At 39.6% G+C, this 16,709-nt stretch overlaps 1 protein-coding gene across 3 annotated transcripts in view; it reads right to left on the bottom strand.

Moving 5' to 3' along the window:
• Positions 1-16,709, bottom strand: part of LOC149320001 (cytoplasmic dynein 2 heavy chain 1-like) — a 261,670-nt gene that overhangs the window by 127,390 nt on the left and 117,571 nt on the right. For all 3 annotated transcript variants that reach the window (XM_089512748.1, XM_089512747.1, XM_089512749.1), the window contains exons 68-70: positions 12,755-12,889; positions 8,146-8,289; positions 5,573-5,662 (exon numbers count right to left, since the gene is read on the bottom strand). In XM_089512748.1, the coding sequence (XP_089368874.1) occupies positions 5,573-5,662; positions 8,146-8,289; positions 12,755-12,889 (369 nt within the window). The remainder of the gene's footprint in view (positions 1-5,572; positions 5,663-8,145; positions 8,290-12,754; positions 12,890-16,709) is intronic.

Here is a 16,709-nt window from a genome sequence, read left to right on the forward strand (position 1 = left end):
CGCCTCAATATATGCATACTGAAAAGAATATTTCAAATTTTATGCCATTCTTTTATCAATCCTCCCACATACACACACAAAAGTAATTGAAATTAAAGGAAAAATAACAAGCAGCTCAGTAAGCAAGTTAATGGTTTATGTTGCAATGCTTTAAAGATGAACAGCAATGAGTATCTCTGCAAACAACACGATTAGTAAAAAGAACAAATTAAAGAGGAGCATTTTAAAGATGGTAGTAGAAAGCTTCAGTTTTACTAGTGCAATTTTTATTCAATTCAATTCACTCAAATGGGCCTGGGATACTTCATGGCAGTTTTTGCTGTAAATAGTGTATATGATGGCAGGGTGGTGACTAACAAACAATGCAATCAAACAGTTTTCATTGTTTAAGAAAAAGTTTACTTTCAGTGCAAGGGAAGGTTAAGAAATGTCTATTGGGCTGTATTCATGGGGATTGGGGGCAAAGGACCCTCACAAATTAGAAAATTTTGCAAATAATCCCTCCCTCCAGTTTCAGAGCAACAGGGAGAGATTAGAGAGGAGTGTGCACGCCTGCCTCTCTTCCCTCCTCCAATGCTTCAAAGAGCTTGTCTGAGCTCTCTGAAGCATCATAAGGAAGCTGGGGGACTTGCAAGTACTGCTCTAACCCCTCCTCCTCACCCCAGGCAAGCTCTCTGAAGCATGGAGGGAGAGAGAAGCGCATGCAACATTCTCCTGCCCTCCTTATCCACAGATTTTTCATCCACAGATTCAAGTATCCAAAGCTTGAAAATATTTTTAAAAGAGTATAAATTCCAAATAGCAAACCTTGATTTTCCATTTTATATAAGGGACACCATTGTATTTAATGGGATTTGATGCATCCACAGATTTTGTTATCCATGGAGGGTCCTGGAACCAAACCTCATAGAATCATTCAGCGGATAACAAGGACCCACTGTAATAAGTTGGTTAAGACTATATAAACGTAACAGGGGAAACAGTTTGAAAAACATATTTGTTTTTGTGTCACAGCTAGTAACTTCTAAGAAGTGGCATGATCTCTTCTCTCTCACATACAGGAAAAAATGCTTCTTGCAAGATGGTGCGTGATCTGTAGCTTTTATAAGTACAGTTAGCCTTCCATATCCACAGATTCTTTATCCATAGATTCAACTACCCATGGTTTGAAAATATTTTTAAAAATATAAATTCCAAAAAGCAAACCTTGATGTTGCCTTTTTATATAATGGAGACAATTTTACAATTCCATTGCATTGATGATGATGATGATGATGATGATGATGATGATAATTTATTTATACCCCACTCTTCAGCCAAGGCTATCAGAGCAGCTTACAATTTGTTAATTAGACATTTCCCTGCCTTCAGACTTACAATCTAAAAAAAAGACAAGACACAAAAGGAGAAGGGAATGACAGTAGGGAAGGGGAAAAGTCGCTTAGACTTGAGCATCCACACATTTTGGTATCGGGTGGTGGTGGTGGTGGTGGTCCTGGAACCAAACCCCAGTGGATACTAAAGGTCCAATGTGTGTTAAAAAAATGTTAAAAAAAATACAAAGCATTTGATCAATTAGTAAGTGTTGGTTTCTTGATCTCATTTTTCTTCTCAATTGACTTATCTATTTGATTAATTGACCCAAAGCCAAAGGAATGTTTATTTTCTTTTTGATGGTACTGAAAATATCTGATAAGCTGAGCTGAAGAAAGAACAAAACAGTCCTTCATCAACCAACTGTGACAGAGAGAAAATAACTGTTTCAACCAAAAAAAATAATCTCAGGAATAAAAAGTAAACAAGATTGTATACATGATTATTGCTTTACCATTTCTTCTAGTTCATCAGGTTGGGAGTGAGCATGAGGCTTACAGATCCCTTTTTCAATTTTCTGTTCAGTGCTTATATCCTGAACTATTTAAACCAAAGTCATATGATAAATCTAAAATACTGATTAACTACTGGTTTATTAACTAATATTGGATAGTAGGGATAATGGTTCTACTGCACAACTTGGCAATAGGAAGGGGGGAAAATTAAAATAGGCTAAACTTCTTTGGGCCGCAGATAGGTTTTAATTACATATTAATTAATTAATTAATTAATTAAGAAGTTGGCCCTTCTTATACATGGATTTTTTATATGTAGATTCAAGCATCCACAATTTGAAAATATTCAAAAAAGTATAAATTTCAAATATCAAACCTTGATTTTCCACTTTTTATAGGGGACACCATTTTGCTATGTCATTATATTTAATGGGACTTGAACATACACGGACTTTGTTATACACGGGGGATCTTGGAACCAAACCCCAGCGTATAACAAGGGTCCACTGTATTAGTAATTAATAATAATATGTATTATTAATATTAATTCTGTCCTCATCCTCCTCTACTTAGCCCTATCCTCGGGAGAAAGCTGACCAGTGGAGGAGCCTTACAGGGCACACGTTTGCCCTTCCTTCTCCTCCGCATGTCCCTCTCCTCAAGAGAAGGCCGTGCAGCAGAGGAGCCTTTAAGCTGTTTCACATCTTTACGGGCCGTGTGCAGCCCCCGAGCCATATGTTGTGCAGACCTGTTTTAAAGCCTTAGCTTATTGTTCTTGTGTGCTTTCAAGTAATTTCGGACTTATAGCAACCCTAAGTCAAACCTATCATGGGGTTTTCTTGGCAAGTTTCTTCAGAGTGGGTTTGCCACTGCCCTTCTCTGAGGCTGAGACAGCATGACTTGCTCAAGGTTACCCAATGAGTTTACATGGCCGTGCTAGGATTCGAACCCTGGGTCTCCAGAATCATAGTCCAACACTCAAACCACTATACCACATTGGCTATATTGTGTTTCATTTAAGCAGCTAAGTACTGAAATACTGTGAGGGGTTGAAGGAGATAAAGGGTCTGATCGATGTAATGTTCATTCCAGGCACGCTAAGCCATGATTTTTGGACCAGCAAATATGAATTACCTAGTCATGAATATATAGTATTAAAGCCCAGTGTTCCAGAGATGCATTATATTTTATTAATGTAACACTGCATTGCATTTTTAGCTAAACGTGCCCTACCAATAGTAAGCATAAAACACTGCACGTTCAGAATCCCTTAATGGCTACAAAAAGCAAAAGACTAGCTTTACCTCCTGGCAAACTGACAGTGGCAGACTGAAGGGTCATTGAAGCAAATTTCTACATGAACATTAAACCATTACAGCTCAAAACAACCGAAGCTGTTGTTAGGTTCATAAGCAATACCTTTGTAAAAACTAACAGCTTATCTGGAAGCAACCCCTTAAGGTCAATTGATGCACATAGGCAGAATAATAAATTTAAGAACATAGCCTCTTGTACTGGGCTATTGGTTATCATTTTAAAAAGAAAACAGGTATTAGGCCTCAGTAAGTTTCGATAGGTACATCATATTGTATTGTGGTGTAATGCATACAAAATGAACAGAAGACATATGTCCATTGTAAGTGGGCAGTACAGAGTGTATTTTAGATTTCAGTGATTCCCAAATTGAATCTGGTTGATCAACATCAGAGATGTTCTGATTCAATCTGGACATCTATCTGAATTAGCCTGATTTCATCCAGCTGTTTAGCACCTGTCCTCTATGTATTTAAATTGCCAGGGACTGAAGTTGTGCTGTTGTATGTACAAGATGTCACCTTTGTGTTGTTGCCTAAAACAGACTTCAAATTGGCTTCAAACATTTTAATAGGTTTTTATGACTCATTGTAAAGACAATCTGCTGAAAATTAGTTTTAGAAAAACAAAGATGTGTTTTGTCCAGGCATATAAGCTATATATGTGCCAGCAAGTATATAGAATGCAACACATTGTCCTTTACCTTTCAATATTATTTAAAAACCATTTACCTTGAATACTCTTAAGGTTACTCTATTTTTTTAGCAAAATATGTTTTTATCAGCTATGTTTTAAACTCATGTTTACTACTAAACTGAATTTACTAGTCCTGTTTATGAATGTTCTTTCCACACAGAGCTATGCTATAAAATCTGTTTTAAAACAATGGATTGAGGATATTGATTTCACATCAAATGCCCACAGAATGTTTTCCCAATAAATCTGTTTAATTTCCTATGCTAGATATCTGGAAAATTTGACAACTCCCAAATACCACCTGGTGTTTTTGAGGGCCAGAATTGTCTCCCTTCTGCAATACTGAAAGGATGCTATAAAGAGACTACATATGAAGATCATTTGTGTTCTTAAGAGATATACTCAAAACTTTTGATCACTTTTCTCTCTCTCAAGTTTCTATCAAGAAAAAGACAATACATTTTGAATATCCAAAAATTGGAAATTGAAACTGGTTCCAAATATAAAACTTTTTCCATGGGTGACTGAGATAATGATACCCCTTGCTTTCTTATGGTTCAGTTATACAAAAAAAATGTTCATGCACAATTTTTTTAAAAATACTGGATATAAAATTATTTTCAGGCCATGTGTATAAGGTGCCTATGAAACATAAATGAACTTTGTGTTTAAACTTGGGTCACATCTCCAAAGCCTGAAACAGACGTGGCAAAAGGCTACTGTCAGGCCATGTTGGGGCATAGCATTCAGATGATGCATGCCCCAAACACTGCTGAAAGCCCCCCCGAGCATGCCTCATCCAGGAAGCATTGGCTCAAAAAGGAGCAGTAAAGAACCACTCCTTTTTGGTGCCTGGTTCAGGACTGAAACAGACAGGCCTAAAAAGCCACCTTTCACACGGCTCGGAGCATGGCGTTTAGGTGACACATACCCCCAACCAGCATGGAAACTACACCAGGAGCGGATCTTTCCCGCTCCTTCCCACAGTCCATTTAGGACTTCAGCAGAGGCTATCATCAGGACCGTGGTGTGTGGTCACTACAGTACCAGGACACTCCAGGTGGATGCGGCCTCTGATCACTGCTTCCTACCTGTCTGTTCCACCCCATAGTCTTCCAGCTTCCTTTCATCTAGTTAGCACTGCACTTAATCTTTTTGCATACATGCTATCCATATCAAACAAGAACCATACGTGCCATCCTGGCTAGAATAAGAAAAGGAAAGCAGATGCATTGTAACAACTTTGGAGAAACAGAATCACCTGATCTGTTCAGCCTTCAAGCTCCTCTTTAATAATACCAGAACAAATGTAGCTCTGCTGATTTTATGAGCTAAGCATTCAACACTTGGTAAAGAGGTATTTTCACAAAAACAATTAGAGAACCCTAAAAGAGTATTGTTTGTTTTGGACAAATTTCCTTGCCTTATTTAAAGCAATGGTGCCTCTAAAGTTAATGTTGCCTCAGTGCTGTAATAAGGCAACAGTCCCAAGGTGAGCAAAAAGGCTGTACACAAGGCTGGAAACTCATTTATTCTGTCAAACAAGACAAAAAGCTGCTGTGTACAGTGCTTATGAGTAAAAAGAAAATACCTCTCACCAACAAATAAGGAAAATATGGCATTACCGCCTATCTACTGATCCATATATTCAGGTGAACCAAACTATGACTACTTTGGGAATATAATTTCACATTCAGCACTGTAAATCAAAGCAAAGGAAAACAAAATCTCACCTTAAACAAACAGCGACAGACATATTCATATACCATGTGTTTTAATGAGCTGATAAGGGATTTTATTCTCTCCTCAGTATTTCCCAAGTCCTGGAAGTAGATTTAGAGATTTTAAAATATTAAGTATTAAATATCATTTTATGGATCAAACATGCTTGAAATAACAACAATATCATTTTGAGATAGACTGAGGAACTTTGTGTGAATGGGTATGCATACAAAAGAATGTAGTATATACAATCAGCCCTCTATTTTCGCGAACTTGAAGTCCATGGGAGCGCACAGCCATTCAAGCCAATGGGGCTTCAATATATGTGACTTTCTATTTTCACAGGGGGTGGGGAGGTTCTGGAATAGGTCTCCCATGAAAACGGAGGGGTGACTGTATTCAACCGATACTCATTAATCCAAAGCAGAAGTCAGAACACACCAGCAGTATAAGCAGAAAGAAATATTGAACTGACAGAGTTATGTCTACTGAACAGAAATATTAATGTATGTTGTTGTTCCATTTAGGCTGAGAGAGTGGGACTTGCTCAAGCTCACCTAGAGGGTTTCCATGGCCTACCAGGGATTCGAACCCTGGTGTCCCAGTGCCCCAGTCCAAAATGCAAACCACTATACCACACTGACTCAGAACTATATATAAAATGTCATATAAATATTTTTTCCCAATGGAAGTATTAAGCTTCCCATAATAGGAAGCATAATTAATAGAACACTGGGGTGTTTTATCCACAGTTAGTAGCTACCTTGTGGTAAAATGAACTGAGACAGATTTAGGACATTTTCCATGTATGATCTTTAAATAAGAACCCAGGAGGCTGCCTTATACTGAGTTAGTTCATTGGTCCTTCTAGCCCAGTGTGTCAACACTGGCTGTCAACAGCTCTCTAAGATTTCAGACAGATGTTTTTCTAGCCTTACTTGGAGATGTTGGGGTCTGAACTGGGAAGCCTCTGAATGCTAAACATGTGCTCCACCAGAAAGCTACAGTCCTTGCATACTATTTTATCTACTGCTTTATGCTATATCAATTTAGTTGACTCTTAAAAAAGAAAATCCAAGTTAACTATGACTTTTGTTATACAGTGCTCTGTTTCTTAAAATGAGGAAACAATTCATCATATCCAAACCTCCTCTTTTTAATTAAATTTCACAGTCAAGAACAAATGTTTTCAAAAACAAGAATTTCTGTAAAATGTGATTTTTGATTTTCTAAATGTAAGGCTTCATATAAAATTACTCTCTGCCTTCCCATGTACCAAAGCACTCTGATACCTGAACCATACTCAAGAAAACTTCCATGTAATAGGATGACATGAGCACAAACGTATAAGTTTGGTTTGTGGTGCTCCTTTATAAACAAATCTGAGTGAGAAACGCTTTGAAGCAACTTATATATATCTGTGACCAAATTCAAGACTACATCATTTAAGAAACCTGTCTAAGCAGGTTCTCTGTAGAAGGTCACTGCAATACCTGTGGAGTAGAAAAGGGAGAATCTGTGCTGGAAAGCACTGCTGGGACCACATTTGCCAATAACATCCCTCTCCCATTTTTCCCCTCTTGGGGGTGTTGAAAAATTTCCTTTTTATCAATGGAACATTCATTCGAGAACTAAGCCTGGGTTTTTCAATCTTCCAAAACAATGTCCTAGGAAAATAGTGATTAAAATCCTGTCTCAATACAACCTTGAACCCTGCCTGGAGGAAAAATGGCAGGGCAGACATGGTGGCAGAAAAGATAACATCAAGGGAGGCCTGCAAAATTCCATGCATCTCAGATACCTTCATAGAGGACAGGATTGCACACCAAGGTCTGGTTATGTTAAAGATTTCAGAATAATTTTAGCACAATTTAAAAAGAAGTAAAGGTATATACATTACTTAGTAACAGTTGTTTGTAGCAGGGTTGACAGTTTAACATATTGGCCTCAGTTAATAAGGCTTGAACTAGTTATCCAGAAAGCTGCCTTCCCTTTCCTTACTATGAACCCTTTACAAATAAGAACAGAGTATTTTTCTTTCTTTTTTTTTAAAAAAAGCTGAAAAACCTTCTCTTGCTACCATTCATGTAAGCATGAAGCAAACTGTTCCTTATTATGATGCATACAGAAATAATTTGCCTAATTTACAAATTAGCTAATAATTGGAGATCATGTATTTACATAAAATAACATAATATGTTCATCTAAACATGCATTTCAGAATTTATTTTACTTTTTAAGCCAGTCTTAGAAGACTGATAGTTCTGTAGGTCCAGTCTAAGAAGCTTCTATACCTCATTTATGACAGAATTTCTCTCGACTTGTACACTGACAGCAGAATATGCTAGGCAACACTGTCAGTATTAATTTTAAGTTCTTATTTAAAACATCCTGAGCACTCAGACATTTTGTGCTACTACTAATAGATGGATTCCCCATATGTCTTTTCTTTTCTTTCCAAAGCTATTTCAGTCAGTCCAATTCCCAGTACTTCAGGCAAATAACATTTTAAAAGTAATGCATATATAAAACTCTAAAAATAAAAAAATAAAAACATTATCTGCTTTAGGATAATAGCACATACCAGTTCACTTTGTAGAGCCCTTTGAAAAAGTCTCAGGAAAGAAGCCAAACTGAAGCGGTACATGTTATTAATTTTGGACAAGTCAGAAATAATAAAGTACATCTTGCTGGCACTTTCAGCCAGAGGGAGATAGGCATCCCTTTCCTGAAAATAAAAAGGATCCAGCATTAGAATGCTACTACCATCTACTGGGCACAAGAATAACTTCAAATAAAATAAAGTTACACACAGCAAACACTGCAAGCAAATGAACATGCATATATATTTGACTGAGCCATTTCTACCCTCCACTTTCAGAAAATTGTACACAGGAGACAGAAAGACTAAACAGAACAGAATCATATAATCATAGAGTTCAAAGGAATTACAAGAGCCATCCAGTCCAACCCATGCAAGCATACACAACTATATTTATGTAGGCAGTAGTGCAAAAAGATGGGAAGGGGGTGGGGGGAACAAAAGCTCTCTCTACCCAATGTAGGGGAATTTCTTCTTTCCCCAAAATCACAGCCAACCTTCTTCAACAAGGTCCCTCAACCTTTCGTGAACTATTTTCATTGGTTGCCCATGGGAACAAGGGTCAAGGAAGTCTGCTTCCCTCAGCGAAATTGCATGGAGCTAAATCTGGAGACAATTTTAGTTCCATACTTATAATGCATTGCATAGTCTGTTGCATATTTACAGTGTACAGTCGGCCCTTCTTATACACTGATTTTTTATACACGGATTTAAGCATACACGGTTTGAAAATGTTCCAAAAAAGTATAAATTTACCTTGATGTTCCATTTTTTAAAAGGGACACCATTTTGCTATGTCATTATACTTAATGGGACTTGAGCATACACGGATTTTGTTATACACGGGGGATCTTGGAACCAAACCCCAGCGTATAACAAGGATCCACTGTATTATTTATTAACAAAATATATTGTGTATTGTATTATTTAAGCTGTTTAAAACATACAGTGTATCAGAAGGAGGGGGAAAGGTGGGACTAAATGTGAAACACAAAGATGCTAAAAGGCATTTTACATTTGTCAAGGAAAGGAGGACCTGGTGGTTGCAGAGGCAATATTTATACCTGTTTACAGCAAATCATTTTAAAATGCCTGAAATTATGAAAAGCCACCTGTAATTTGGCAGATTGGTTTTATTATTTCATGATAAACAAATCAAAGGTCCCATGGAATCAGAGGCGGCTCACCTATATAGGCACCATAGGCAGTTGCCTGGGTGCAAAAAGTTTAGGGGCGGCACTGCGCTTGGTTGGAGCGAAGGGCGCCCTGGAGCTTGCTGGGACTGTGCACGCGCACACTCCAAGCAAGCGCAGTGCCGCCCCTAAACTTCGCTCTCTTCCTGGCTTTGCTGCTCAGGAGGAGAGCGAAGGGCGCTTGCTTGAAGCGCAAGCACCAGGGCGGCCTTCGCTCACTTCCTGAGCAGCAAAGCCAGGAGAGCAAAGGGTGCCCTGGGCCTGCCCGGGGCTGTGTGCACGCGTGCTCCAAGCAAGCACCCTTCGCTCTCCTCCTGGCTTTGTTACTCAGGGCGCCCTTTGCTCTCCTCCTGGTTTTGCTGCTCTTTGCAAGGAGCAAAGAGCAGCAAAGCCAGGAGGAGAACGAAGGGCCCTATTCCTGGCTTTGCTGCTCTTTGCTCCTTGCAAAAAGCAGCAAAGCCAGGAACAGCACCAGGGGAGAGCGAAGGGCGCTTGCCTGGGGCTGTGCGTGTGCACAGTCCCAGGCAAGTGCCAGCCAGGGCGCCCCTTGTGCTCCTCCTGGCTTTGTTGCTCTTTGCTTCTTGCAAAGCGCAGCAAAGCCAGGAGGAGCGCCAGGGGAGAGCGAAGGGCGCTTGTCTGGGGCTAAAGTGATGCAGATAGTTTTGTGCGATATTTATTTAGCCTTCTCTGTTGTGGTTGTTGCTCTTGTGTGCCTCCAAGTCATTTCCAATTTATGGCGACCTCATTCTGGGGTTTTCTTGGCAAGATTTCTTCGGGGGGGGGGGGTGCCCTTGCCATCCTCTGAGGCTGAGAGAGGTCACCCAGTGGGTTTGCATGGCTCAGCCAGGATTTGAACCCTGATCTCAGAGAGTGCTCCAATGCTCAGAATGCTCCAAGGCTTCCTTGCATATGCTTTTCTCTCTCTTTTTCTGTCCCCAATGAATTAGTAGTTGTGAATTTGGGTCTTGGGAGTTGTGCTGATAGGCATGTCAAAATGTCCTCCATTTTGAGCATGACTGAGAAACATGAAATATATTGTTTTTATTGATGTTTTTGACTATTATTATTATTATTATTATTATTATTATTATTTATGGTATTTATACCCCGCCTTTCAGCCCTAATGGTTATCAGAGCAGCTTACAATTTTTATTTTTAATTAATAATAATAATAATAATAATAATAATTTGTTTTATTTATATACCGCTATTCCAAAGATCATAGCGGTGAACAGCAAGTAAGCTAATTAGCAAGTAAGCTAATTTGCACCCAACAGTCTGGGTACTCATTTTAGCGACCTCGGAAGGACTCAGGAAGAAGCCTGAGTCGAGCTTGGACCCTTTTTGCTGGTCTGGAACTCACAACCTTGTGGTTTTGAGTGAATGGCTGCAGTACAGGCATTTAACCACTGCACCCTGCCCTCAGGCTTACAATCTTACAAGTTTTTAGTTGGTCGTGTCCTCCATTTTTTTTAAACATCCTACAATTTATTGTACATTTTGTCCTACATTTTTCCTACACTCTGAGGGGCTACCGGGGGGGGGGGGGTGCCAAAATATTTCTCGCCTAGGGTGGCCAAATATATAGAGCTGGCCCTGCATGGGTTTCATTATAACCCCTCAGACATCTAGAATATTTCTCTCCTGATTTAAGATCATTGTAACATAATCCACTTAAACTATGCCACTTAATCCATTGTACTTCTTTGAAAACGCTAGAATCAGACTGACTTTAATGCAAGTACTGTATTCTAGGTTTGTACACAGATTTCTAAAGCCCATGAATCTGCAAGCTGCTGGACACTACTGCTACTAAACATAATTGTCTTGTACTACCTTTGAGACCAACTCAAAGAAAGAAGTTGGTAGCATGAGCTTTTGTAGTCTTCAGCCTACTTTCTCAGATTGAAGCAGACTGAAGTCTACGAAAGCTCATACTGCCAATTTTTCTTTCAATTTAGTATCAAACGTGCTGTAAGATCTCTCTACATACTGTTTCTACAGAATAATATGGCTATATCTTTTAATTCTAAACATAATTATATGCAACTAGGATAATACTACCTTGTCTTTTTTTTGTCTCCACATTCATTTTCATATTCTGTTCATGGCGTTGTATTTTAGATGTGAGCTCCTTGAGACAGGGACTTGTATTCTTTTACTCTGTAAAGCTATATGCTCAGTAGTTGTGCCTAGATACTGGAACTCCTTTCTCAGGAAGACTAGAATGCCCCTGTCCCAAACCCCACTTTCATTACATTGGCTGGCAAAGACTTTTATCTTCTGAAAAGCTTTCAGGAACTGACATCTTTTTAAAAAGGGCTTTAATTAAGGTATTCAATTGTTCTTTTCTTTTTAATGCATTCTGTAAATTGATTTTAATATTATTGATCATTTAATTGCATTTTAGTAATAATCTTATATGTGCTTTTATCCATGTTGTTTTTGTCTTAAACTAAGCAGGCTTGACTCCCAATTCTAGGTTAAAAGGAAGGATATAAATAACATCAATGAATGGTCCATCATGTTCACTGATGGTGTTATATAAATAAAGAGTATCAACAATTCTTATAAATGAAGCAACATGGCAGTTAATTATTTATCTAAAATGTAAGCTGAGATGCAGGAGTAATTCAATAATAGTTGGTACCTAGCACAAATACAAATTTAATTTATGATGGACGGGCAAAGTGAGAGTGATATTAGACTTTCAATTCCCTTGCAGTTATTCTTATCCACACTTAGCTCTACTTTTCCTAGAAGCACACCAAAAAGCAAAAACAGTGTAGTCATCCTGTAATTTGAGAACTTCATGTAGATTCCCATTCTTGCTACCATACCAAGAGACGGTTCAGTGGTGATACGATAGCCTTGTTTAAGTATTTGAAGGAGTGTCATATTGAGGATGGAACAAGCTTGTTTTCTGCTGCTCCAGTGAATAGAACATGGAATAAACAGAGACTGGATGGCCATCTGTCACGGCTGCTTTGATTGCAAGTTCCTGTATGGAAAGAGGTTGGACTGGATGGCCCTTGTGGTCTCTTCCGACTCTTATTCTATGATTCTACCTGCTTTGCCACTGGTGAAGATTTAGAAGGAAAAAAACAAATATTGCTCAGATTTACATGGATGTAATGCAGCCAAGAAAGTGCCTAACTCTGGATGGATCATATAAACTATCATTCTGACTAATTATCCCCTATTTTTTTATTGTGAAATAACAAAGTAATATTACTGATGTTACAGACTTCAAATATAAAATAAGACCATTTAAAATGAAAATAATCCCAGCAACCAACAGAATACTGCAGAATCCAGTTAGCAAGATAGGTGCTGTATCAGAAGACAGTACACAGCAAATATACCCACAAACAAAACGTTTAAGGAAAACAAATTACCTGATCAAGAGAAATTTGAAGCCTCTGAAACTCAGCAAGTGATTCTTGGATGAGAGCACTACTTGCTTTAGTCTGATTCAGGGATTCAATCAAATCTTTATTTTCTAGTATATTTCCCTGAGAGGTTGCAAGAGTCTGTAGAGGGGAAAAAAATCACCCTTCCATTAATATGGCTATTTTGAGAAAACAGTGAAATGTATTATAGCAAATAAGTAGTAATTCTTTAAATCGTAAACAGATAACAATAATATTTACTTCTTATTGGTTGAACTTTCTTCCCTATCCATTCAAAATACACAAAAAGGGTGATAGTAGGATCTCCCAACCTTCCAAAGTTGGTTTTGGTTAGAAAAAAAGGCAGCAATGGAGAAGACGAATTGTTCCCCTTCTATTGTACTGAAATCCACAATTCTAGCAATGAAACTCATTTTGGGATAATAAAAATAAAGATGAAGATCTTCCCTTGACAAGAATGTCTAATTGTGACCAACTGTAGGGGGCGGTGCTCATCTCCAATACTAAGCCTGAGGAAAGAGGCTCCTCCCTCCCTAACTGTCATCGTCCGGCCTCTGAGGGGGAGAGAAGGCTGGCCCAGTACCATCAGGGGCTAGCCTGAAGAAGAAGAGCCCTCCCTCTGGTCCATCTGCCTTGGTCCAGGCCTCAGAGGGAGAGAAGAATGCTGGACCTGATTCCCTCCCCCCTCACCATTCCCTTCTCCTTTTGTGTCGTGTCTTTTAGATTGTAAGCCTGTGGGCAGGGAACTATCTGTTATCCCCTCTATTGTAAACCGCTCAGATTCCCAGTGATTGGGCGGTATATAAATAAAACCTATTATTATTATTATTATTATTATTATTATTATTAAGCCAAAGAGCCAGCATTGTCACAGACGACTCTGTGGTTATGTAGCCAGCATCACTGCACAGAGCACTGTTACCTTCCCACCATAGTGGTATCTATTTAATCTACTTGCACTTTTACATGCTTTTGATTTGCTAGGTTGGCAGGAGCTGGGACTTGTGATGGGAGCTCACTCTGTCACTCAGCGCTTGGGGTTCAAACTGCCGACCTGCCGGTCATCAGAAGCAGTGTCTTAACCACTGAGCCACTGTGTCCCATATTAACATAATATTTATTTTGGATTTTGTCCCAGGTCTATTTCATTTCATTAAAAAAAACAGACATCTTTCAAACATGTGGACCTAGTCAATCAGATTTTAGGGACTGCATGTGAGACTGAACAACTTACTGATAGCATGAATTCTCTCACCCATGTTATCCTGGCTTCACCACTAAGTATGATCAGCAACAACTTAGGTTAAAATAGTTATTTCTTGATACAGCTGAAATGGCATACAAATGCAGCCATTTTGAATCACACAAATAAACTTTTCCTTTTCAAGAAAGCTGTAATACTCAAACAATTTTATCAAGCCAATGGTAATGACATCCAGCTGAGAAACTTGACAAAGCTAAAATGAAATATCTACATTTTCAATCTTAAACAGATCATAGTGTGTTTGCAACTGTATCAGTTATGGCAAACTTTACTAAAGGATGAAAAACACTGATGTTTTCAAAAGTGAAAACACAATAGTACCCTGTCCTAAAAGATAGCACTTACTGGATCTTGTTAATCAAACTAATTGCATTATGTAGTTTCATATATTTTATCTATTTGTCACAGATATGGAAATCACAGTTCCTTTTTATTAAATACCATGTGATTTTTAGCTTTGAATTTTGTACTATGATTTTTAAGCATCAGCAATCCTAAGCACACCAAGTAAGAAATAAAACACAAACAACACATTAGGGCTTACTATCCTGAATACACTTCCTTGGAAGTGAACTCCACTGACCTCACTTGCATTTATTTCTGAATAAAAGTGGACAAGATCACACTCTCAGTAAATGTAATGGGAGATTGACCATGGCCCAAAGCAGATGGGCCAAAAGCTCCGGCTTCAGGCAGCATTGGGAGTATGATGTTTAGATGATGCACACCCCGAACAAAGCCGAAAGCCACACTGATGTCGTGTAATTTGGAAAAACCCAGACCAAGAAGGAGTGGATAGAATCTGCTCCTTTCGGTGGCCCAGTTCAGGACCACAGTAGAGGCCCATATTGGGACTAGGTATGTGCGGTCACCGCAGTCCTGGCATGAATGGTGCCGGCACAGTCCTGGAATGGTCCTTTTGTCCCATCTTCTTCGGGCCCATGTGTAATATAAAATAACCAGTAATCGTTCAAATTTGTAGTATTCTGTTACTGCCTAGAAACCAAAAACACCAGTCTATGTGTTTTGTTATACTAACACAAAACAAAGTCTCTACCATCCCCTCCACATTTTTCCTATTATTTTTATCAAATTTAATATCAAAGCACCGCAAACCAAACCAACGTCTAGGTCACACAGTATACAGAAAACCCACACATACAGACAGATACCTGCACAAGAACTCCAACCATCACCCAGGACAAAAAAGAAGCACAATCAAAACACTGGTAACCGAACAAAACGCATCTGCGAACCTGTCATGGCCAGCCAAGAGCAGGTCTCGGAGGATGAGGAGGAGGATGGGGCTCCTCCAGAGCAAGAGGTAATTGAGGCTACACCAGGTGCTAATCCTGCTCTGCCAGAATCCAGCCCTGATCTCCCAGCCCCAGAGGAGGAGGCTCAGCCAGATCCTAGTGCTTGTGGGATTCCTCTGGTGGTAGAGCAGCCTAGTGGTGACTCTGGGGAGGAACCAGGCTTGAAGGTTCCCTCCTATAGACAACGCAGGGCTGAAAGTGCTGGCAGGGGCAGATCCCAGAGAATTGCTGAGAAGCAATTAGCAAATCAGGTGGCACGGGGAAGAGTTTCTCTTACTTAATGAGCAGAGAGACACCAACTCAGTGCCACAGTTTATTGCATGATCTTTTGGTGTGACTGCTGCCTGCACTGGCTCCCTGTATCTTGATTCCTTGTTGCCTTGACTCTTGACTTTGGATCGGACTGGATTATTGCTACCTTCTGGCTGACCTGACCCTGACTATTGAGACCTCTGTTATCATGACTTCGGCTTGGCTTTCAGTTTGCTTTTTCTCTTTTTCCCTGCAAGGTTTGTGGACTACTTCCAGTTCCATAGTTAATTGCCTTCCTTATCGGCGTGTGTCTGTGCATGCTGGCTGCAGTCCAGGACAGAACCCCACTTCTTGGAGAATGAACTGAAGCACTTGGACCAGGCTCTACAGGCTAATGGTTATTCTAGCTCAGATATCAGAAGGGCTGCCAGGCCCAGGAAAACCCAGAGGAGTGAAGCAGCCACCCAAAGGGAAGGTATTTTTACCATACATCAAAGGAGTCACAGACAGAATAGGCAAAGTGGTGAGGAAGCACAACCTTCAAATGGTTTACAAACCGACAAAGAAAATCCAACAAATGCTTCGCTCAGCCAAGGACCAGAGAGACCCTCTCACAGCCGCAGGAGTTTACCGCATACCATGCAGCTGCAGACAAGTCTACATAGGGATCACCAAACGCAGCATGCAAACAAGAATCACAGAACACGAGAGACACTGCAGACTGGGCCAGCCAGAAAAATCAGCAGTAGCAGAACATGCCACAAACCATCCTGGGCATAAAATACTGTTTGAAAACACCGAAGTTCTGGACCATGCCAACCACTACAATGTCAGGATGCACAGGGAAGCCATTGAAATCCACAAACACCTGGACAATTTCAACAGAAAAGAGGAAACCCTTAAAGTAAACAAGGTTTGGCTACCAGTCCTGAAAAACAGCAAGATAAAGATTCAACAAATGCAAATGAGAAATCTCCCAGCAGACAATGAGCACTATCAAGCAGACACTAATCCTCTTTTGCAGGCCCTCCCACCCTGAAGCCTGCAATTAGCAACAAAACAATACACATGCAAATCACACAATACATATACCCAAGTCCGTTCCAGG

The sequence above is a fragment of the Sceloporus occidentalis genome, unplaced genomic scaffold (assembly GCF_023333645.1).
Source record: "Sceloporus occidentalis isolate IW3139 unplaced genomic scaffold, rSceOcc1.0.p SCAF_2, whole genome shotgun sequence".
Classification (NCBI taxonomy): Eukaryota; Metazoa; Chordata; class Lepidosauria; order Squamata; family Phrynosomatidae; genus Sceloporus; species Sceloporus occidentalis.